The sequence below is a fragment of the Babylonia areolata genome, chromosome 12, assembly GCF_041734735.1.
Source record: "Babylonia areolata isolate BAREFJ2019XMU chromosome 12, ASM4173473v1, whole genome shotgun sequence".
NCBI lineage: Eukaryota > Metazoa > Mollusca > Gastropoda > Neogastropoda > Buccinidae > Babylonia > Babylonia areolata.
The window spans coordinates 4,486,848-4,511,847 of NC_134887.1; the positions used below are offsets into that span (position 1 = coordinate 4,486,848).

The 25,000-nt window shown below is 42.4% G+C and overlaps 1 protein-coding gene across 3 annotated transcripts in view; it reads right to left on the reverse strand.

Moving 5' to 3' along the window:
• Positions 1-25,000, reverse strand: part of LOC143288020 (Na(+)/citrate cotransporter-like) — an 87,830-nt gene that overhangs the window by 60,766 nt on the left and 2,064 nt on the right. The window contains exon 1 of one of the 3 annotated variants that reach the window (XM_076596271.1): positions 17,601-18,385. The exons of 1 other annotated variant lie outside the window; for it this stretch is intronic. In XM_076596271.1, the coding sequence (XP_076452386.1) occupies positions 17,601-17,624 (24 nt within the window). In that variant the 5' untranslated portion in view covers positions 17,625-18,385. Of the gene's footprint in view, positions 1-200; positions 425-17,600; positions 18,386-25,000 lie in introns of those variants that run through there. One more of the 3 variants, XM_076596272.1, reaches the window with a different exon arrangement.

Here is a 25,000-nt window from a genome sequence, read left to right on the forward strand (position 1 = left end):
AGATCTTTTTTTTTTCTCTACAAGCTGAAGCAGCCACAACCATTCAGCCACAGCCACAATGGTCCACACAGGAGTGGCTAGCCTTTCTGCAGTCTCAGCTGAAGACACCCCCCACGTCAACAACCTGTTATCTCCATCCTTCAAACAGGAGAACAACACACACAAAGAAAAAACAACAAACAAACAAAACAGTGGCTCACCCCCTTCTGATGTTGGAAGATGCAAAAACAAAACAAAAAACAAAACACGTCAGGTGCTTAGTGAAGAAAGAACACTGCGACACTGGCCTGCACTTTTTCTCAGTTCTGGTCTCCACTCACACGTTACCTCCGTTTTTGTCACCTCAAAAACACAGCTATTCCTCCCGCTCCGACTAATAAACAGTTTCCTTTCAAACGTTCTGCAGAAGGAAAAGGCGACTGCATGAATCTATCTCACACACACACACACACACACACACACACACACACACAGAGTTAAATCGTTTTTTTTTTATAAGGGGGGCGGGAGATATGGGGGTGGGGGTGGGGGGGTTGTAGGGCAGTTGTTGAGGGAACATTAATGTTTTAAGGAGGAGAAAGAGAGGTTGGGAGAGAGGGCTTGGTTGGTGTGTGTGTGTGTGTGTGTGTGTGTGTGTGTGTGTGTTTGTGTGAATGTGGTGGGTGGAGGGGTGGGGTTGGCAGTTGTTGAGGGAACGTTAATGTATACGGGTGGGGGAAGAGAGGGCTGGGTTGGGGGAGGGGAGAGGGGCAACACCAAATGGGAGGAGGGGGGACTGGGGGTTGCAATGAATGAACAGGGGTGGGAGAGAGGGAGAGAGGTGGGGGAGAGGGAGAGAGAGAGCAAGAGAGGGTGGGAGAGAGAGGGAGAAAGAGAGAGATAGTGGGGGTGAGGGGGAGAGGGAGAGGGGAGATGGGCCGGAAAGGAGGGTAAAAAAGAACGACTACCACGTGATCAGATCACCTGTCAACAACACCACAACACGTCTGTAAACCCCCAACCCCCCCCCCCCCCCCCCCGCCAGTGAAAAGGGTTGGGAGAGAGACCTGGACACTGCACAGCATGTCGGAAGGCCTGAATAAAGCTGAGCTGAGCTGAGCACAGTGGGGTAGAATTGAATAAAGTACAAGATCAACACTCCATGTTATAAATGTATTCACAAATCAGCCCCTTCCTATCTCTGTGGCTGCCTTCACCTCTACACTCCATCTCGCTCACTACGATCAGCTGCGGATCCACTCTGTTTACGCATACCCAGATTCAAGCTCTCGACTGTTAAGCCGCCGTTCTTTCTCTGTCTCTGGACCTTGCAATTGGAATGAACTCCCTCTTTCGCTTCGTCAAGTCTCCACACTCAGCTCTTTCAAGTCTGGCCTTAAAACCCACCTCTTCCCAAAATAGCCTCCCTTCCCTGCCTCTTCCTTGTCTTTCAGTTTCTCCAGTTTTAGAGTTATGCATGCGTGTGAATGACTGGTGCGAAAGCGCTTTGATTTATTTACTCACAAGATTCAGCGCTATGTAGATACCATTATTACTATTATTATTATTATTAAGAGCAGAGTTGTAAACAAAGAGCTGTTCAGAAAAAAAACAACATTTTCTTATTCAGCTACAGGCTGATTTAGATTGCTGTGAATCCTTGCTTGCTAAAGAGCCACGTATAAACGGGAAAACCTTTTGTTTCAATATGATTTATTTGAACAAGAAAAACAAAAAGTGCCCAGATACGGGCAAGAATGAGGTGGATAGAAGAAGGAGATAGAAATACAAAATTCTTTCTACATCTTGAAAAATCAAAAGCCAATGCTAAACTTATACCAAAACGTGATCTCGAAGGCGATTAAGTCGTGACAGATCAGTTTTAAGTCCTTAACGCCCAGAAATAGTATTATAAACAGTTATATGTTTATGATCATCGTGCAGTTAATATTGAAGAACAAATATATCTATTTTTTTAACAGTGTGATGTTCCCAAGCTGGATGCTAAACAAGTGATCAGTTGTGAGGGTAATGTTAGTGCGGAAGAAATGTCTAATGCTTTAAAGAGTATGAATAATGGCTCTTCGCCAAGTTTAGACGGACAACGGAATTCATGAAAGTGTTCTGGTGTAAACTATGTCCCATTTTAGTAAACGCATTTAAAGCCTCCTTATTGTCAATCTTCAGCTGTAATAACACTCATACACAAAGGAAAAGAGCTTCCAAAGAGTAAATTGTCTAGCTGGAGGCCAATCTCTTTGACCAATACTGATAATAAAATTTTATCTAAATGTCTTGCAATAAGACATAGTGGAGTCATCTCTTCTATAGCTAGTAATGATCAAGTGGGCTACATTAAAGGTGGTAGCACTGCATTAAATCTTAGGATTATTGATGATGTGACAGACTACTTAAGGTTGAAGAATAAACCTGGTGTATTGCTGGCTTTGGATTTTTCAAAAGCCTTTGATGGGATATCAGAAGAGTTTATGATCACTGCCTTTAAACGTTTCGGTTTGGGTCCTCAATTTGTAAAGTGGGTATGTGTTTTAATGGACAATACACGCAGTCTGACTGGCTACAATGGTTGGATATCAGAATACTTTGATGCCAAATGTGGCATTCGACAAGGATGTCCTTTTTCACTTCTGGCTTTCGTAATTGCCATAGAATTGCTTGCTGTAGGTTACGATCCAACAGAAGAATAAACGGGATTGCTATAGACAGTGTAATATGCGATGAAAATACGCAATAAATTATGAAAATCTTGTTATATGCTGAAGACATAACCTTGTTTAGAGAGGATATTGCCGCAGCGCTCGACATACTATGCAGTTTTAAAACCATGTCTGGACTTGTAATTAACAGAAGTAGGTCTGATGCAATGTGGCTGGGGTTTATAAGAATAACGAAAAGAATGGTTTTGGCTTTCGATGGGTAGATGAAAAAAAAAGGGTAAATATTTTTCTAAAGTTCACAGCACTTCAGAAATTGAAAAGAAATGGACGACTGATAGAATACAAACAATTAAACACATGATTTTCACTTGGGAGGGGCGTAATTTAAGCTATCTGGGTAAAATATGTATGATTTAAATTTTTTTGGCATCACAGTTCATTTTTCTTATGCAGGCAATTTCTGTTCCAGAAAAAAGTATTGACTGAAATAAATACAATGTTTTTTCGCTTTTTATGGAGAAAGAAAAACTGTAATAGGAAAAGCCTTTGAAAAGATTAAAAGGCGCGTAATTATAAATAAATATTCAAAAGGAGGTTGGCATGAAGCTTTTACAGCAGTCTTTTCAGTGTGAATGGCTGATCAGCCCGTCTGAAGCTTCTAATGGATCTACTTTTCTATATTTGGAAGAGATTCTTCCGTTTTAAACTCCACTGTTGGAGTAAAGAAATTTGAGGTCTGGAGGAAATCCCTTCTTTGTTCTGGCGGGATTTGCTGAAGGTGTGGCTTCTGAATAATAAAATAAGCACCTCTAGCAATTTTCACATGGAATGCACTACACTATAGCGCCACCCCCCCTTTTTTTTTGGGGGGGGGGGGTATTTTTTTTTCCTGCGTGCAGTTTTTTATATTTGTTTTCCCTATCGAAGTGGATTTTTCTACAGAATTTTGCCAGGAACAACCCTTTTGTTGCTGTAGGTTCTTTTACGTGCGCTAAGTGCATGCTGCACACGGGGACTCGGTTTATCGTCTCATCAGAATGACCAGCGTCCAGACCACCACTCTAGGTCTAGTGGAGGGGAAGAAAATATCGGCAGCTGAGCGGTGATTCGAACCGGCGCGCACAGATTCTCTCGCTTCCTAAGCGGATGCGTTACCTCTAGGCCATCACTCCACATATCAGAGTAGTGTTATATATTTTAAAGAATGGGGTGTCAAAGGTATAACACACATACATGAATTATTGAACAATAATATCATTGTGTTATTCAGGGAGGTGCAGGATATTTTTTAGGACCACCTCCAGCTCTGTTTCTTCAGTACGTTGCACTACGTCAGGCTGGAAATTTTCCCCAATTATATTTATGATGAAATTCAACATGTTGGTGTCTGTTCTAATGGCAACAATTTAAAAACGACAGGAATGTTTTCGCACAAGCATAATTGAAAGGTTAGCATGTATACCTTATTGTGAAAAATTCTGGTTAAATAAATTTGGAATCTCGATGGACAAGACTTACTGGGGTCTAGCTAGATAAACAAATGCTGAATGCAAATTATGGGAGTTACACTGGAAAATTTTGCATGGTGTTTATCCGACATAATTCTGCTGTTCAAAATGGGAATTGTTAACAACAAGAAATGCACATTTTGCACTAAGGAGGTAGATTGTGTTGAACGCTTTTAATTTGACTGCTGCAGAATTAATCATACATGGCCATGCGTAGAAAACATGGGTTTTTTTTTGTTTTGTTTTGTTGGTGTTTTTTTTTTGAAAAATCAATATACGATTAGTTCAATGTCGGAAACCTTACTTGGGATTCCTGCAAAGAGTGGTCTTTCTTCTAAAATGGTAAAATACTTGAATCACCTAATTCTCATTGCGAAAATGTGCATCAGCAAATTTCGCTATGGCACTCCCACACACATCCAGTAGATGTTTGAATGACAGAGAATTGTCATTGAGAAAAGTCGTTTAACAGCAACCATTAATAAGGACCTATGCATTCACAAATAATGCCACACACACACACACACGCGCGCAGCACACACACACACACACGCTCTCTCTCTCTCTGTCTCTCACTCACATACACATGTTGTGGTTGTTGTTGTTGGGTTGTTGTTGGTGGTGGGGTGCTGTGGTTGTTATTGTTGTTGTTGGGTTGTTGTTGTTGGGTTGTTGTTGTTGGTGGGGTGCTGTGGTTGTTATTGTTGTTGTTGGGTTGTTGTTGTTGGTGGGGTGCTGTGGTTGTTATTGTTGTTGTTGTTGGGTTGTTGTTGTTGGTGGGGTGCTGTGGTTGTTATTGCTGTTGTTGGGTTGTTGTTGTTGGGTTGTTGTTGTTGGTGGGGTGCTGTGGTTGTTATTGTTGTTGTTGGGTTGTTGTTGTTGGGTTGTTGTTGTTGGTGGGGTGCTGTGGTTGTTATTGTTGTTGTTGTCGGGTTGTTGTTGTTGGTGGGGTGCTGTGGTTGTTATTGTTGTTGTTGTCGGGTTGTTGTTGTTGGTGGGGTGCTGTGGTTGTTATTGTTGTTGTTGTTGGGTTGTTGTTGTTGGTGGGGTGCTGTGGTTGTTATTGCTGTTGTTGGGTTGTTGTTGTTGTTGGGTTGTTGTTGTTGTTGGGTGGTTGTTGTTGGTGGGGTGCTGTGGTTGTTATTGTTGTTGTTGGGTTGTTGTTGTTGGGTTGTTGTTGTTGGTGGGGTGCTGTGGTTGTTATTGCTGTTGTTGGGTTGTTGTTGTTGTTGGGTTGTTGTTGTTGTTGGGTGGTTGTTGTTGGTGGGGTGCTGTGGTTGTTATTGCTGTTGTTGGGTTGTTGTTGTTGTTGGGTTGTTGTTGTTGTTGGGTTGTTGTTGTTGTTGGGTTGTTGTTGTTGTTGGGTTGTTGTTGTTGGTGGGTTGTTGTTGTTGTTGGGTTGTTGTTGTTTTAGCCAATGAATAGAGGCAAAGTGATGCACCAAATCAGGAAAAAGATGGAATGAAAGAATGAAAGATGGAGAGAAAAATTAAAAAAAATAAAGGAAAAGATGATACATGAGTATCTGCGTTGCCCCACATAAATTAAAAAAAAATCAAATCACAGTGATTGTTAAATTAAGGATCTGTCAACAACACAAACATTTCTGACTTGCTTCTACATCAGCCTGCTTTTAATTCATTTAAAACCCTTTCACCGCCATGGTCTCATTTCGGCACCAGCTAGGTAAAACACCCATGTCACTGAAATGGAACCAGATTATGGGTCTTTTGTGCATTAACCTCATGCTCTTAATTTTCAATGGTAGGATTGGCCTTTCTTTTTACACATCACAGGGGAATCCACAGCTATTCTTAGAAACCATCTTTTCTCTGTTTCCTGCACAAGGTTAATTTGCACTCTCAATTGACTAGCGGTGTAAACTCTTGCTTGTACTCTCTACCCCGCCCCCTCCCACCCCCCCCTCTCTCCTCACCACTCTGCCCCTCTCTCTCTCCCTTCCTTCCTCCTTCCCCCTCTCTCCCCCCTCTCTCTGTCTCCCCCCTTTCACTCTCTCTCACTCTCTCTGTCCTCTCTTTCTCTCCCCTATAACTGCTTCAGGACGTCAGCTGTGTGTGTGGAAAACAACAACTGAAAACCACAACCCAAAACCTCGTGTTTATGCCATCAGGCCTACAAATTAAAAAAACCAAAAAACCCACCAAATCCTTGAAGTTCCTTTAACCATGGGTACACGTGTTCCCGAAGGAGACCTGTTCCAAAGCCGTGTTGATGAATGAGGACGAGGGTTGTCAGCAAATTTCTTGTTGGTTCCAAGATCAAGTTACCAGCGGGTCACATGTCAGCTTAAAACCCGTGTTCACTTCCACCATCATAAATCGTGCGCACGCGCGCGCGCGCGCGCACACACACACACACACACACACACACATTTCTACACACACATACCACACACACGCACACACTCACACACTCACACACAGACTGACACACGCACACGTACACACACACAAACAACAACAACAACAACAAAAAACTACATGCAAGCATACACAAACATTAGCACACACACACACACACACACACACACACACACACACACACACACACACACACACACACACACACACGCACGCACACACTCACACACACACACACATGCACACTCGCTCAGTGACAAACACACACACACACACACACACACACACACACACACACACACACACACACACACCCGTGGTCCTGGCGTACTGGTTTTGATACGGGTGGTTTCAGAATGATGGTGACGGTTGTAAATTCTGTCTCCACAGTGGATAAAGGGGTGAACATGTGTGTTGTTACACATCTCTCTGTGTCAGTCATTGACACAGGGTGAACATGTGTGTCGTTACACATCTCTGTGTGTCAGTGACTGACACAGGGTCAACATGTGTGTCGTTACACATCTCTCTGTGTCAGTCATTGACACAGAGTGAACATGTGTGTCGTTACACATCTCTGTGTGTCAGTCATTGACACAGGGTGAACATGTGTGTCGTTACACATCTCTCTGTGTCAGTCATTGACACAGAGTGAACATGTGTGTCGTTACACATCTCTGTGTGTCAGTCATTGACACAGGGTGAACATGTGTGTCGTTACACATCTCTGTGTCAGTGACTGACACAGGGTCAACATGTGTGTCGTTACACATCTCTGTGTGTCAGTCATTGACACAGGGTGAACATGTGTGTCGTTACACATCTCTGTGTCAGTGACTGACACAGGGTCAACATGTGTGTCGTTACACATCTCTGTGTGTGTCAGTCATTGACACAGGGTGAAGATGTGTGTCGTTACACATCTCTGTGTGTGTCAGTCATTGACACAGGGTGAAGATGTGTGTCGTTACACATCTCTGTGTGTCAATGACTGACACAGGGTGGACATGTGTGTCGTTGCACATCTCTGTGTCAGTCATTGACACAGGGTGAACATGTGTGTCGTTACACATCTCTGTGTGTGTCAGTCATTGACACAGGGTGAAGATATGTGTCGTTACACATCTCTGTGTGTCAGTCATTGACACAGGGTGAACATGTGTGTCGTTACACATCTCTCCGTGTCAGCCATTGACACAGGGTGAACATGTGTGTCGTTACACATCTCTCCGTGTCAGCCATTGACACAGGGTGAACATGTGTGTCGTTAAACATCTCTGTGTGTCAGTGACTGACACAGGGTGAACATGTGTGTCGTTACACATCTCTCCGTGTCAGTCATTGACACAGGGTGAAGATATGTGTCGTTACACATCTCTGTGTGTCAGTGACTGACACAGGGTGAACATGTGTGTCGTTACACATCTCTCCGTGTCAGTGACTGACACAGGGTGAACATGTGTGTCGTTACACATCTCTCCGTGTCACTCACTGTCACAGCTTCTGTGGACGTCATGGTGCACACGCTGTGCTATGCACGACCACGTCACGTGGTTTTCGATTCATTATAATGATAATTACAGTGGTAGGCTGGAATTAAGCCATTCAGATGATACTTTCATCCCGGGTCTCTGTTCAACAGTTGGAGTAGTAGAATTTTTACTTCAACAAACTTAAGAGTTAAAGGGTGTTTGTTTGTTGTTGCTGTTGTTTTTAATTGCAGATCTTCCCCCCCCCCCTTGTAAGCCCCCCCCCCCCCCTTGTAACACCCCCCCTCTCCCTCCAAGCACACCCCAGCATCTTATCCTATCAAAGGAGAGAATCACAAGAAGACTGCGCGCTGTCTGTTCTGTTCAACACACATGACCAGAAGTTATCGAAACCTGTAGACTTAATTAACATGTCACACAGCGCTGAGTTCCCAAACAGCAGCAGCAGTAGTAGTAGTAATAGCAGCAGCAGTAGCAGTAGTAGTAATAGCAGCAGCAGTAGCAGTAGTAGTAATAGCAACAGCAGCAGTTGTTGTGAAAGAACTAGTAGTAGTCGTAGCAGCAGCAGCAACAGCAGCAGTAGTAGTAGCAGCAGCAGCAGCAGTAACAGTAGTAGTAGTAGTAATATTAGTAGTAGCAGCAGCAGCAGCAGCAGTAACAACAGGAGTAGTAGTAGCAGTAACAGTAGTAGTAGTAGTAGTTGTAGTAGTAGAAGAAGTAGTAGTAGTAGCAGCAGCAGCAGCAGCAGTAACAGTAACAGTAGTAGTAGTAGTAGTAGCAGCAGCAGCAGCAGTAACAAAAGCAGTAGTAGTAGCAGTAACAGTAGTAGTAGTAGGAGGAGGAGGAGCAGCAGCAGCAGCAGTAGTAGTGGCGGTAGTGGGTCGGAGGAAGCTATACAGCTGTGCATTGGTGATGATGATGATGATGATGGTGGTGATGATGATGATGATGGTGATGATATAATCAACATTACAATTGTCATTATCATCATTATTATCATCATCATCTGTTTACAGCATAAAACCACAGAGCACGAAGCGAATTCACTCTGACATCAAGGGGGTTAAAAACACATGTATAAAACTCTACACACAACAACAGAACAGCGCGAAGTAGATCTAAAACGAGGGCACGCACACACAACACCATCCACTCGCGCACACACACACACACACACACACACATGTATCAGTGTGTACAGACTGAGAACAAGTACCACCAGTGACACAGTTAAAGCAACAAGTAACACTCTCCGTTCACTGTCACCCCAATCTCATGACCATTTCAAAAAGCGTTAATCACGCATTCCTACATAAAATGTATTCGGTTTCAGACGACGGAATGGAATGGCATTTTCAAGAAATAAAAATCCATCATGCGCTGTACATGTGATTTTATGATCAGCCAAGCAGAGTGTGCTATTCTGGGTCACTCCACAATTGAATGGTATGATTGGCCAGCCTGCCATGTGTGGCCGGTCTGGCACACACTCTGACAAAGTCACTGACCGGTCGTCTGCTCGCGTGCCAGCCTGTTAGCAAAGCGGGCTCTTCTCAAATGTTGTGGAGCGAACAAGGCAGCGACAGCAATGTTTTAGTGTTGCCGAAGTACTTGAAATGCTACAATCTGAGGGGTCGGACATTGAAGAGGTGGATGATGGCGAAGAAGAAAGTGAATTTAATGCAGACAGCGAGCATGGGTATGGTGATTCAGGGTGAAACATTGGCATTATTTTCTACATATGGCAAAACTGTAAAAATAAGATGAGAAATTTGATTTTTTTTAATGTAATAGCTCAACATGTAATAAACCAGTTCTGAAAGTTTCATTTTCTTACTCTGTATTTTGTATTTTTTGTAATTTTTTTTCCAAACCCTTACAAATGGGCCGTCTGTGGGGAAAAGCAAGGGAGAAAACTTGTCATCCCGAGTGAGGCCGGAGAGAGTTAAAAAAAAAAAAATAGTGCACACACACACACACACACACACACACACACACTCATCCCTCTCTCTCTCTCTCCCTACACACACACACACACACACACACACACGCACCCCCCCCCCCCCACACCCCCTACCTGAGAGTATGTAGGTCAAGTGGTGATCAGGTGTGTGACAAAGTTGGGTTATCAGTGTACACAGCTACAAGTTCCAAAACCATCTCACATGACTGGTAATCTAAAAGTCGGCACAAAAAAAAGGAAAGAGAGAGAGGAGGGGAGAGAGAGTGTGGGAAAGAGAGAGAGAAAGAGGAGAGAGAGGAGGGGAGAGAGAGAGGAGGAGAGAGAGAGGAGAGAGAGAGAGAGAGAGAGAGAGAGAGAGAGAGAGAGAGAGAGAGAAATCAGAACTGAAAACGTTTTTTATTCAAGGAATAAGATTTTAGGCATGGCCCATTCTTCCCAGTCTGTCCTTGCTAATCTGCTTCAATTACAATAACACACACATATATTTAATGGAAAGGGGAGAAAGAAAGAAGAAAAAAAACCCAGAAAGAAGTCCTGCAGACGGAATGTGATAAAGAACACACACACACAGACACATACACACACACACACTCTCTCTCTTTGACAGATGGATAAGAGAGAGAGGGGGGGGTATGGGGGGACGGGGGGGGAGAGGGGGGGGGGGAGAAATATGTCATCAGTATCGACAACCTGATGACTAAAGCCACATTGTTGTTATCATCAATTCCCAGAGACAGACAGAGAGGGAGAGAGAGAGAGAGAGAGAGAGAGAGAGAGAGAGAGAGAGAGAGAGAACCTTGGCGCACACTAGGGCAATACACAATGACTAGAATCATTCTGACCCAGCTGCTAAAAAAGATATAGACAGGTACGATTTATCGAAACCGAAACGTCGTGCTGAAGATCGTCAAAGTTTGAAAGTTTGATGGATTGATATCACGATCGTAAAGCAATGAAATGCCCATCCATGTGGCGATCTTGAGATAGAAGTGCTCCTCTTCCAGCTCACAGCCTTCAGTTCGTCACACACACCACCTCTGACCATGTGTTGGGAGCAAGGTGGCTTCAGTTCGTCACACACACCACCTCTGACCATGTGTTGGCAGCAAGGTGGCTTCAGTTCGTCACACACACCACCTCTGACCATGTGCTAGGAGCAAGGTGGCTTCAGTTCGTCACACACACACCACCTCTGACCATGTGCTAGGAGCAAGGTGGCTTCAGTTCGTCACACACACACCACCTCTGACCATGTGCTAGGAGCAAGGTGGCCTTCAGTTCGTCACACACACCACCTCTGACCATGTGTTGGCAGCAAGGTGGCTTCAGTTCGTCACACACACCACCTCTGACCATGTGCTAGGAGCAAGGTGGCTTCAGTTCGTCACACACACCACCTCTGACCATGTGTTGGCAGCAAGGTGGCTTCAGTTCGTCACACACACCACCTCTGACCATGTGCTGGCAGCAAGGTGGCTTCAGTTCGTCACACACACACCACCTCTGACCATGTGTTGGCAGCAAGGTGGCTTCAGTTCGTCACACACACCACCTCTGACCATGTGCTGGCAGCAAGGTGCCAAAACGGTTCAGACGCCTATCTCCTAATATGGAGTCTGGGTTCAAATCCCGCTCTCGCCCCTTCTCCCAAGTTCTGAGTGGAGAATCAAACTGGACGTCTGGTCATTCGGATGAGACGATAAACCCAAGGACCCGTGTGCAGGACGCAACTGGTGCACTGAAAAAGAACCCATGGCAGTGACACTGTCACAATGCAAATGGGTGATGACTGTTTTAAATCGGTACAGTATTTCTAGGGGAGTAGTCAAATGGGTGATGACTGGTTTAAATCGGTACAGTATTTCTAGGGGGGTGGTCACAATACAAATGTGTGATGACTGGTTTAAATCGGTACAGTATTTCTAGGGGGGTGGTCACAATACAAATGGGTGATGACTGGTTTAAATCGGTACAGTATTTCTAGGGGAGTAGTCAAATGGGTGATGACTGGTTTAAATCGGTACAGTATTTCTAGGGGAGTAGTCAAATGGGTGATGACTGATTTAAATCGGTACAGTATTTCTAGAGGAGTGGTCAAATGGGTGATGACTGGTTTAAATCGGTACAGTATTTCTAGGGGGGTGGTCACAATACAAATGGGCGATGACTGTTTTAAATCGGTACAGTATTTCTAGAGGGGTGGTCAAATGGGTGATGACTGGTTTAAATCGGTACAGTATTTCTAGGGGAGTAGTCAAATGGGTGATGACTGGTTTAAATCGGTACAGTATTTCTAGGGGGGTGGTCAAATGGGTGATGACTGGTTTAAATCGGTACGGTATTTCTAGGGGAGTAGTCAAATGGGTGATGACTGGTTTAAATCGGTACAGTATTTCAATCAGTATCGACAACCTGATGACTAAAGCCACATTGTTGTTATCATCAATTCCCAGAGACAGACAGAGAGGGAGAGAGAGAGAGAGAGAGAGAGAGAGAGAGAGAGAGAGAGAGAGAACCTTGGCGCACACTAGGGCAATACACAATGACTAGAATCATTCTGACCCAGCTGCTAAAAAAGATATAGAGAGGTACGATTTATCGAAACCGAAACGTCGTGCTGAAGATCGTCAAAGTTTGAAAGTTTGATGGATTGATATCACGATCGTAAAGCAATGAAATGCCCATCGATGTGGCGATCTTAAGATAGAAGTGCTCCTCTTCCAGCTCACAGCCTTCAGTTCGTCACACACACCACCTCTGACCATGTGTTGGGAGCAAGGTGCCAAAACGGTTCAGACGCCTATCTCCTAATATGGAGTCTGGGTTCAAATCCCGCTCTCGCCCCTTCTCCCAAGTTCTGAGTGGAGAATCAAACTGGACGTCTGGTCATTCGGATGAGACGATAAACCCAAGGACCCGTGTGCAGGACGCAACTGGTGCACTGAAAAAGAACCCATGGCAGTGACACTGTTGTCGTCTGGCAACAATTCTGCAAAAAGAAATCCACTCTGGTAGGTACACAAAAATTGATACAGGTACGCATGCACTCAAGGCCTGACTAAGCGCATTGAGTAACGCTGCTGTGAGGCATTTGCTTAGCAGATGTGGTGCAGCATATAAGGCTTTGTCCGAACGCAGTGACGCCTCCTTCAGAAACTGAAACGGAAACTGAAACCAAGCTACGTGAGCCATGGAGGTGTTTTGTCTGTTCTCCCCTGAATCACTGTATCAGTCCTTCAATTTTCTTTTTCTTTTTTTTCTTTTTAATTTTTTTTTATTAAGACCATTTTCTGAGAGCGGAGGTGTGGAGACGTGTATCTTTATATCAGAATATCAGATATGCACACTTGAGATTACGGAGGGGAGGTGGGTGGATCGGAGTGGAGTGATGGGGTGGGGGTGGGTGGTGGTGGTCACAATGCAAATGGGTGATGACTGGTTTAAATCGGTACAGTATTTCTAGGGGAGTAGTCAAATGGGTGATGACTGGTTTAAATCGGTACAGTATTTCTAGGGGAGTAGTCACAATACAAATGGGTGATGACTGGTTTAAATCGGTACAGTATTTCTAGGGGAGTAGTCAAATGGGTGATGACTGGTTTAAATCGGTACAGTATTTCTAGGGAGGTGATCAAATGGGTGATGACTGGTTTAAATCGGTACAGTATTTCTAGGGGGGTGGTCAAATGGGTGATGACTGGTTTAAATCAGTACAGTATTTCTAGGTGGGGTGGTCACAATACTTAAATCGGTAAAGTATTTCTAGGGGAGTAGTCAAATGGGTGATGACTGGTTTAAATCGGTACAGTATTTCTAGGGGGGTGGTCAAATGGGTGATGACTGGTTTAAATCGGTACAGTATTTCTAGGGGGGTGGTCACAATACAAATGGGTGATGACTGGTTTAAATCGGTACAGTATTTCTAGGGGAGTGGTCAAATGGGTGATGACTGGTTTAAATCGGTACAGTATTTCTAGGGGGGTGGTCACAATACAAATGGGCGATGACTATTTTAAATCGGTACAGTATTTCTAGAGGGGTGGTCAAATGGGTGATGACTGGTTTAAATCGGTACAGTATTTCTAGGGGAGTAGTCAAATGGGTGATGACTGGTTTAAATCGGTACAGTATTTCTAGGGGAGTGGTCAAATGGGTGATGACTGATTTAAATCGGTACAGTATTTCTAGGGGGGTGGTCACAATACAAATGGGTGATGACTGGTTTAAATCGGTACAGTATTTCTAGGGGAGTAGTCAAATGGGTGATGACTGGTTTAAATCGGTACAGTATTTCTAGGGGGGTGGTCAAATGGGTGATGACTGGTTAAAATCGGTACAGTATTTCTAGGGGGGTGGTCAAATGGGTGATGACTGGTTTAAATCGGTACAGTATTTCTACGGGGGTGGTCACAATACAAATGGGTGACGACTGGCTTATATCGGTACAGTATTCTTGGGGAGTAGTCAAATGGGTGACGACTGGCTTATATCGGTACAGTATTTCTAGGGGAGTAGTCAAATGGGTGACGACTGGCTTATATCGGTAAAGTATTTCTAGGGGAGTAGTCAAATGGGTGATGACTGGTTAAAATCGGTACAGTATTTCTAGGGGGGTGGTCAAATGGGTGATGACTGGTTTAAATCGGTACAGTATTTCTGGGAGCTATGACGTAGGTTGCAAAGGTGTTGCTTTCCTCCTCCTCCTCCTCTCTCTCTCTGTCTTCCTCTCCCCCACCCACCCCCTCTCTATCCTTCTCTCTCCCCGCTCTATCTCTCTTTACTCAAGGATTCCTTCAGTCACAAAGGTTAAGTCTTTTTCTTTCTAAACGCACTCTTAGAAACGAGTGCTTTGAAAAGTAGGGTGACATCACGAATACACAGCGTGTTATGTAGGTGAGTATGCTAGAAAGGTGTGTGTGTGTGTGTGTGGGGGTGGGGGTGGTGGTGGTGGTGAGTGTTAGTGAAAGAAACGGTCTCTCCCTCTCTCTCTCTCTCTCTCTCTGTGTGTATGTGTGTGAGTGTGATTACGTTATGGGGGAAGTGGAATAAGCAAGGACATGTCTTTTTATTTCCACCTGATCCTTAGAGCAACGGAAAAACAGAGAGAGAGAGAGAGAAAGAGTGAGAGAGAGAGAGAACAAGAACAAGAACAAGAACAAGAAAAAATGTTTTAATTGCGTATAGGCCTGTGACCCGTTGCAAACATGATATACATAAAGAAACCTACACAAGGCACACAAATAAGTAGATAAATAACAGACAGGTAAACAGATAAACAAATAAATGAATAAATAAATCTTTCGTCCCCACTGTATCAGCTAGAGACCATCCTTGTGAGAAGACACTTGAAAAAGGCAATGGCAAAACATAATTAATCATTTTCGTACCTTAACTAGTTGTTGGTAATGATTCATGATTCATTAAGTCTCTGCGTTTAAAAGCCAGAAAAAGAAACTTTGAAAGATTTAGTTTACTGTCGAGTCCACCATTCAAAATACTTGCACATTGCTGATCCCGTGTCAAGTATGAGTTGGAACTATTTATACAATATTTCAGCCTGAGGTCACTGTAGTTTGGGCATTCAAACAGTACATGGAATTCATCTTCACAGTCAGCAGAACAAAGAGGGCAACCCATTTGACCAACAGGGGAAAGAGAGAGAGAGAGAAAGAGTGAGAGAGAGAGGGGGAGAGGGAGAGAAAGAGAGTATGAATGAATCTTCTTTAATGAGGGAAGCGGAATAAGCAAGGACATGCTTTTTTTTCATCCGGCTCTCAGGGCAAAGAAATTCAACGAGAAAACAAACAAACAAACAAACACAAAAAAATAAAGAAAGAGAGAAAGAGAGAACAAAAGAACAACATAAGAAGACAGGACGAATGCAAATACTAAAACGGTCAGTTTACACAAAACAGAAACGAACACACCTGCATATGCATAAACATATCGTTCACTTCAGTTTAGTTACTCAAGGAGGCGTCACTGCGTTCGGACAAATCCATACACGCGACACCACATCTGCCAAGCAGATGCCTGACCAGCAGCGTAACCCAACGCACTTAGTCAGGCCTTGAGTAAGCAGATAGATAATGGAATAAAATGCAATGCAGAAAAAAAGAAAAAAAGAGAAAACAAAACAAAAACAGATGGTTAAATATATAAGTGAATAAATAAACGAATATATATATATATATATATATATATATATATATATATAACAAAACATATATAACTATCCCTAACTATAATAAAGGTTTTAGTGTCTCTTCAAGAAAAAAAAGGCATTATCATTCGGGCTGTTTTAAAGCATATAATCATTTTCCGTTTCATGAAACTACTGTTGTTGTTTTAGTAAACAGCTTCTGAAGATGACACTACTAGTTATCCGTTAAAAAAAACAAAAAAACGGGGCAAATTGTTCCAGTATGTACCAGTTTCAGTTTCAGTTGCTTACGGTAGCGTCACTGCGTTCGGACAAATCCGTATACGCTACACCACATCTGGTAGGCCTTGAGTGCATGTTTATATATTTGTGTACCTATCAGAGGGGATTTCTTCCATAGAATTTTGCCAGAGGACAACACTCTCGTTGCCATGGGTTCTTTTTCAGTACGCCAAGTGCGTGCTACACATGGGACCTCGAGCCTCGAGCTCATCGTCTCATCCGAGGACTAGACGCTCCGTTTGATTTTGCAGTCAAACTTTGGGAGAAAGGGCGAGAGCGGGATTCGAACGCACACCCTCACAGACTCTGTATTGACAGCTGAGCGTCTTGAGCATTCTGCCACATTCCTCCTATGAACCAGAGCTGTTAAACTAAAGAAAGAACACACACACACACACACACACACACACACACACACACACACACACACACACACACACACACACACACACAACCAGCGCCGTGTAAAAGGCTTGACCGATAAACATCAATTTTTGGAAGAGGTATTACAAGTTGTTGGTGTGTGGCTGGAAATGGGAGCTGCTCAAGGAACTACTCTGTGCATCAATGGAGCCTTGTTGTATTTCAGTCTCAGATACAGTGGAAGACTGCTTCAATGATTCATAATCATCAGTGGTTAATGAGATGGGTTTTAAGAGAGGGAGAGAGAGAGAGAGAGTGTGTGTGTGTATGATAGAGTGTGTGAATGTGTGTGTCTGTGTGTGTTTATGCAGATTTTTGTGATCAGAACGTTGACAGAATCACAATGAAACAACGCGACAGGAAAACACACACAAACACAGACACAATTAAAGAAATAAACACACAACACACGAACAAACGCGCGCGCACTCACACACACACATTCACTCACCCTAACACACACAGACACACCCACACACACGCGCGCACACACACACACACATTCACTCACCACAACACACACAGACACAGACACACACACGCACGCACACACACACACACACACATTCACTCACCATAACACACACAGACACTGACTCACACATGCATGCACACCCCCAAACACACACACACACACACACATTAACTCACCATCACACACACAACACACACACACACAAGTCCAGCACTGATGGACTGCTGTAACAAAGAGAAAAGGCTGAACGACACCCACTCGTGCATCAGAATCAGCAGGCATTTTCCGCAGTTCCTTTCAAAGTGTCTAACTGCTGTTCAGGATATCCTCACTGCCACACACTGAAAGCCGTTCTATCTTGGTACCGTTGGATACAACAATCACCATGTTCTCCAAAGACACGTTAGGGTCACCAGTACAGTGCCCGTTAGGTTTCATCGCTGCTTTCATTCAACTTGCTACAACAATCACCATGTTCTCCAAAGACACGTTAGGGTCACCAGTACAGTGCCCGTTAGGTTTCATCGCTGCTTTCATTCAACTTGCTACAACAATCATCGTGTTCTCCAAAGACACGTTAGGGTCACCAGTACAGTGCCCGTTAGGTTTCAACGCTGCTTTCATTCAACTTGCTACAACAATCACCATGTTCTCCAAAGACACGTTAGGGTCACCAGTACAGTGCCCGTTAGGTTTCAACGCTGCTTTCATTCAACTTGCTACAACAATCACCACGTTCTCCAAAGACACGTTAGGGTCACCAGTACAGTGCCCGTTAGGTTTCATCGCTGCTTTCATTCAACTTGCTACAACAATCACCACGTTCTCCAAAGACACGTTAGGGTCACCAGTACAGTGCCCGTTAGGTTTCAACGCTGCTTTCATTCAACTTGCTACAACAATCACCATGTTCTCCAAAGACACGTTAGGGTCACCAGTACAGTGCCCGTTAGGTTTCATCGCTGCTTTCATTCAACTTGCTACAACAATCACCACGTTCTCCAAAGACACGTGCTTTCATTCAACTTGCTACAACACAAACACAAAAAGAAGTCACATCTACCAGAAGGTCCTGTGTTTAAAGTCCTGTACTACTTTGCATATGACCTCGTCAGTGACAGCGTCATACTGTGTACCAGCGAAATGTGCGGCTGAATATATTAACCCAAATCTAACCCCCCCACCCCCACACCCCACCCACGGACACCCACAAATCGAAAGAAACTCACGTGATTTCTTGTCAGTCAATGTGAAACTGACATCGACAATAACCAGTGTACACAACATAAAAGTGATTTCTTGTCAGTCAGTCAGTGTGAAACTGACATCGACAATAACCAGTGTACACAACATAAAAGTGATTTCTTGTCAGTCAATGTGAAACTGACATCGACAATCTGAGTGAGGAAAAAAGCAATAAACGTCAATGTTTTATGATAGCGGTATCAGTGAGACAGCGAGAGAGAGAGCGAGAGAGAGACACAGAAAGAGAGAGACTGAGAGAGTGAGAGAGAGTGTGTGTGTGTTTGTGTGTGCGTGCGTACGTGCGTGCGTGCGTGTGCGTGCGTGTGTGTGTGTGTGTGTGTGTGTGTGTGTGTGTGTACGCACACTTGTGTTTGAGTGGGTGGGGTGGGGGTGGGGGCTGGGGGTGGGGGTGGGGGTCACGGGTGGTAGTGCACGAGCACTTGTGTGTGTGTGTGTGTGCGTGTGTGTGTGGGGGGGGGGCGGAGGGGGGGGGAGCAGGGGGGGGGGGTTGAGTGCAACATGGAAATGTCGCCTTGTCGTCACAAAACTTTATAGCTCATAACTCTCTCTCTCTTTCCCAACCTACCAAAATGTAAACTTTATTGGTTTTGTTAAAAATTCCGAAAATGGTGATGTAGAGGACACAATTAGTACGTCCTGTGAATGGGACTGTGGGCACGAAGGGTAGGTGTTTTCATTCTGTCTATCAAGGCACACAGCAACAACGAAAAACACACTGATGGACTTTTACTGAAGTAAAATACACACACTTTTTCTTGTAAAACAAACGAACAAACACACAATAAAGAACCATTAGTTTGTCCTTGAATAATTACTGGTTAAAAAAAACAACAAAATTTAAAATGAAATCAGCTTTTCAGATTAACTCGTAGCTCACTTTACAATCCCAATAAAAAATTTTAAAAACAAACAAAAAACAACCACAAAACACCTTACATACTTAAAAGCACACCTGCCCCGTTGCTTGTTGATCATATCAAATCAAACTGACTTTTAGTTCAGGTGTGAATAATAATAATAATTTTTTTTTTTAAATAAAAGGCTAAACAAAAATTACCAGAGACATCAATGTCAAGAAAATTTTAATCAGAACAGGAAAAAGAAAATTCAGAAAATACTGTTCTCTTGTGTAAATCTAGTACCTCAGAATAGTTGAAACCTTCGCTTCATCACTGCAATCGACGAACAATTGTTACCCATTAACAAAACAAGCTTTCCATCAAGTTAAGAAGCCACTTGTGTGACGCCAAATGCACGTGTCGTTTCCGTGTTATGACGAAACACCGAATAAGAACGGTGATGCTAAATTGAGCACATGGGTTGTTGGTAACTTGGTTGGGTGTTCACGATTGCATGAAAGTGTGTTTGTGCGTGTTTGTCTGTGTGCACATGATATTACATGACAGATGATATTAACTAGACAAGTATAGTCTTGCGGTCTGTCACCCTGACATGTTGACACTGTTTTGTACGTGACGTTTTTCGTTTTAAATTTTATTTAACTCTTCGTTGTTTTAGCTTGCCTTTAATTTGTTTATTTTGTAATGTCAGTAAGTTAGAAACATAACAGCCATGATGGCATATTTAGCATCCCTGCTCATATCTCATGCATTGAGTGCTCAAATTAGACGCAAGTGATGGTAAATATCAGCTTGTAGAATTTTGTTGTTAAAGATATTCCGTTTTATCTCTTGTTTTGTAAGTTACTAAAAATATGAATCTTTGATACCTAAAGAGTTTTGTGTTCTTTGCTTACTGAAATCTTAATTATGTATTTCTGTGTCATAAAAAAAATTAATTAATTAATTTTTTTTTTTTTTTTCTCAAGGCCTGACTAAGCGCGTTGGGTTACGCTGCTGGTCAGACATCTGCTTGGCAGATGTGGTGTAGCTTATATGATTTTGTCCGAACGCAGTGACGCCTCCTTGAGCTACTGAAACTGAAACTGAAACTGTGTCATAGGTTCTGAATCAAGTTCAAAGTCAGGGTGCTGAAATTTGTGTCAGTTCCCCTAAACTCTACCAAGAAATAGGACGGTGGACATAAATGGATTAATTCATAACGGGCACTGCCTTTCTCCGTCTCTCACTCTCACTGTGACGTATTTTTCCTCTCCCCACTCCCTTAAATTCCTTTCCCACCAACACACCATCTCCATTTTCTCTCCGACATGTCGACGTGACAACGCATTAATTCTGTGTCCGCCTTCTGTGCCGCCAAGCCTATCATCTGACGTCATTTCTGTATGACGTAAATATAGCGACGGTAGTCAACAACAACACAGTTCTACTTCTTCACGGGAACAGACGACATGTGGAAAGAAAGATACGTTCTTGTTTTTTGTGGGTTTTTTTTGTTGTTGTTGTAAAGCTGCTTAACTGGGGATATCGCGGAGAGAGAAAATGGGTTGGTGGAAGAAAGTTGATATTCAACCTTTTAAAGAAAGCTGGTGATTGGAAGGCGATATAAACAACCTAAAGAACTGGTCAACTGAATAAGTGGAACCTGTATTTTAATGTGTCTAAATGTAAAGTTCTGTACTTAGGAAACTATAATCCAAAACATGAATACGTCATGAAAATTGATGAAACCGAATCCAATGTTATTTCAGATGGTGTGTGTTGAGGAAGAAGATGTGGGTGTGACATTTAATCAGGATTTTTCTTTTGACACCCATAATCAGGCAGCCGTTAAGCAAGCAAATACAATATTGGGAATTATAAGAACTTTTACTTTCATGGATAAAGTTATTTTTACCAATCTTTATAAGACAACTGTACGACCGATACCAGAATACGGCAAAGTAATACAGTATCCCAGACTAAAAAGACAATCAGCAGAAATTGAGAAGGTTCAAACGAGAGCAGCGTGTGTGTGTGTGTGTGTGTGTGTGTGTGTGTGTGTGTGTGTTTTGTATATGTGTGTGTGTGTTCACGAGCGCACACGGTCGTGTGTGTGAATATATCATTCTGTCATATATATATATATATCCTCCCTGCTATGTGTCTCCCTCTCTCTCTCTTGCTCTCTCTCCCTCCCTGCTATGTGTCTCCCTCTCTGTCTCTCCCTCCCTGCTATGTCTCTCTCTTTCTCCCTCCCTGCTATGTCTCTCCCTCTCTGTCTCTCCCTCCCTGCTATGTCTCTCTCTCTCTCTTTCTCCCTCCCTGCTATGTCTCTCCCTCTGTCTCTTTCTCCCTCCCTGGTAAAAATAACACACACACACACACACACACACACACAGAGGTACAAGCATGGTATCAATAATCGACATAAAAAAATAAAATAAAATAAAAGAAACAAAAGAAAACCAACAAAAAACAAAACAAACAAAAAAACCCCAAAACAAACAAACAAAAAAAAACCCCACAGAACACCCACATACACACACACACACTCTCTCTCTCTTTCTCTCTCTCTCTCTCTCTCTCTCGCACATGCACACTTACACACACATAAGCATATATTATGTATGTTAATACTATACTAACATGAATATAAAACAGTAAGTCTAATATAAAAAAAAAATACACATAGCATTAACAGGGGCGGGGGTGCTCATTGCTAAAGGAAGCTTAATTCAACATTTAAAACAGTATGAGAATAAAAATGTCACAGGTGAACGAGAGACAGACAGACAGACAGAAAGACAGACAGAAGGAGGCTCAGAGAGAGAGAGAGAGAGAGAATAAAACAATATCAACTAACGAATAGCTAACCTCATATTACCTGGCAAATGAGCGAGAGAGAGAGAGAGAGAGAGAACGAACAAACGAAGCTTTTTTTATTGAAGGAAGTGGAATAAGCATACATGTGCTTTGTTTCATCCAGCCCTCAGGGCAAATGGAAAATGAAAATGAATCAAAACATCCACAAAGTAACAAAGAGATGTAGAAATAAGGACATGACATTCACACACACATTGAAACATGCACATGTACATAATCCTGATACAAACATCATATTATGAAGGAAAAAAATAAATCCCCCCTCCACCCCCCTCCTGCCCCCCCCCCCCCCCCCCCCCCCCCCAAAAAAAAAGAAGTATGCAGGACACTGATTGTGGTTGTATATCATTAAGTACTGCGATAGTGGTTAGATATACAATTAAACTATATATGCGTATTCAATAAGATAGTCAAGTTAAGTAGGATTGTTGACACATTTGTCCATAAGGTGTGTATGGTAATTTTTGAATTCTTGAATAGTTTTCTGAGCATTAACATTGGATGAAATATTGTTCCATAAACAGCCTCCTGAATAAATGAGACTGGGTTTAAACAGATCTACTCTTGGAATGGGGATTTTAATCTTGTTGGTCTGGCGGACTAGCATGGTGGGAAATCTATCTCTCAAAGATGGAGCATAATTAGACATGATTTTAAAAATAAAAACTGCTTTGTTGTATTCAAGTTTAATCTTTAGGGGAAGAATATTTAAATGTCTGTAGTCGCCAGCAGTCAGTGATGAAGATTTCAGAAGGATTAATTTAAGAGCTCGTCTATGCAGACTTAGTAAAGGTTTTAGCATATTATCGCTAGCTGAATCCCAGTGTGTTGACGCATAGTTAACATGTGATTCAGTATAAGCAAAAAACAATAATTTTCGACAGTACAAATCAAGAAAATGTTTAATTCTGGAAAGCTGATAAATCTTTTTGGATATAGTTTTGCATAATGACATAATATGACTGGACCAAGATTAGTTGTTATCAATAGTGACTCCAAGAATGTTATGATTAGCAACTTCTTCTACTGGTTGACCATTTATGGAAAGGGGTGGAAGGTTGTGAGAAAAGTTTTGGCGTTTCTGTCTGGTGGTGAGTATGAGACATTTCGGTTTTTTGTTTGTTTGTTTGTTTGTTTTTGGAGACGTATGTGATTTAAATTGGACCATCTAACTATGTCCTTAATGCTTTGTTGCAGAGTATAGTACACTTTGTCTATTGTAGTGTGATTTGTATGTATTGTTGTATCGTCTGCAAACATCTCATAATGCATTAATAAATAGAGGCAAATCATTTATATAAATAGAAAATAATATTGAACCAAGAACTGAACCTTGAGGAACTCCATAATAGATAGACTGTAAAGAGGATTGAGATTCATTCATAGATACAATTTCTCTTCTGTCTGATAGAAATGAAGATATGAGTTCAAGTGTATTTCCAGAAAAGCCATATAATTTTAGTTTTTTCAAAAGAATAGTGCAGACTGTCACATCGATTGAGAACACCAGTAATTTCATCATTGTTTATATTTGTGAGCAATTGTTCGACTAAGTTAGTGAGTGCTGTATGACAGGAGTGCTTGGACCTGAAACCAGATTGATTTTGATGAAATAATTTGTAGTGATTGAAATGATTAAGGAAATGTTTGCTAATGTGTTTTTCTGAAGATTTTGACAATATTGATGAGATTGAAATTGGTCTGTGATTGGAAGGGTCTGTACGGTCTCCTGACTTAAAAATGGGTACTGCTTTCGCGACTTTAAAAGATTTAGGAATTATCTTTTTTGTGATACATTGGTTATAGACATAAGTGTTTCCGCAATTACAGGAGCACAGAGTTTTAATATCTTTCCATCTATACCATCTATACCTTTCGAACCTGTATGCTTTAAGTGGGAAAGAGCACAGTAAACTTCATGTAGATCCATAAGAGGGATATCAAGGTGTGATGAAATATTTTTTGTTACAAAAGGTTTCGAGAATATCAAGGGAATTAAGGGATGACGTGTTTGTTCCTACTGTTGAGTTAGCTACATTACAAAAATGTGTATTTAGGTTTTCTGCTGATATGTCGTTAGTTGTTGTGGATTGCGTGATATTATGTTTATTATTTAACTGATTTATGGCTTTCCAAATCAATTTATTATTGGATATTGTGGAAATAAGTTCTTGAATTTTTTTTTTCTGAACGTTTCAAAGCATTTACAAGATTACGTTGTTTTCTCAATTCATATTTCTTACATTCTGAGAGAGACGAGTCTCTTTCCTTAATCTTATCATCAATGGTTTTACTAATCCACGGCGGTAGCTTTTGACACGTTTTGTTATGAATGGAGCATGTTTATCATATACATTAAGAAGATTGTGATACCTAACCTCAAGTGCTTCTTCAGGATTAGAGAGAAAGAGAGAGAGAGTGAGAGAATGAATGAATTTATATTTTCTGAGGGTACAGAGAGAGAGAGAGCGAGACAGAGACGAACAGAGACAGAGACAGACAGACAGAGACAGAGACGAACAGACACAGACAGAGATGAACAGACAGAGACAGAGACGGACAGACAGATACAGAGACAGACAGAGACGAACAGACAGAGAGACAGAGACGGACAGACAGAGACAGAGACGGACAGACAGAGAGACAGAGACGGACAGAGAGACGAAC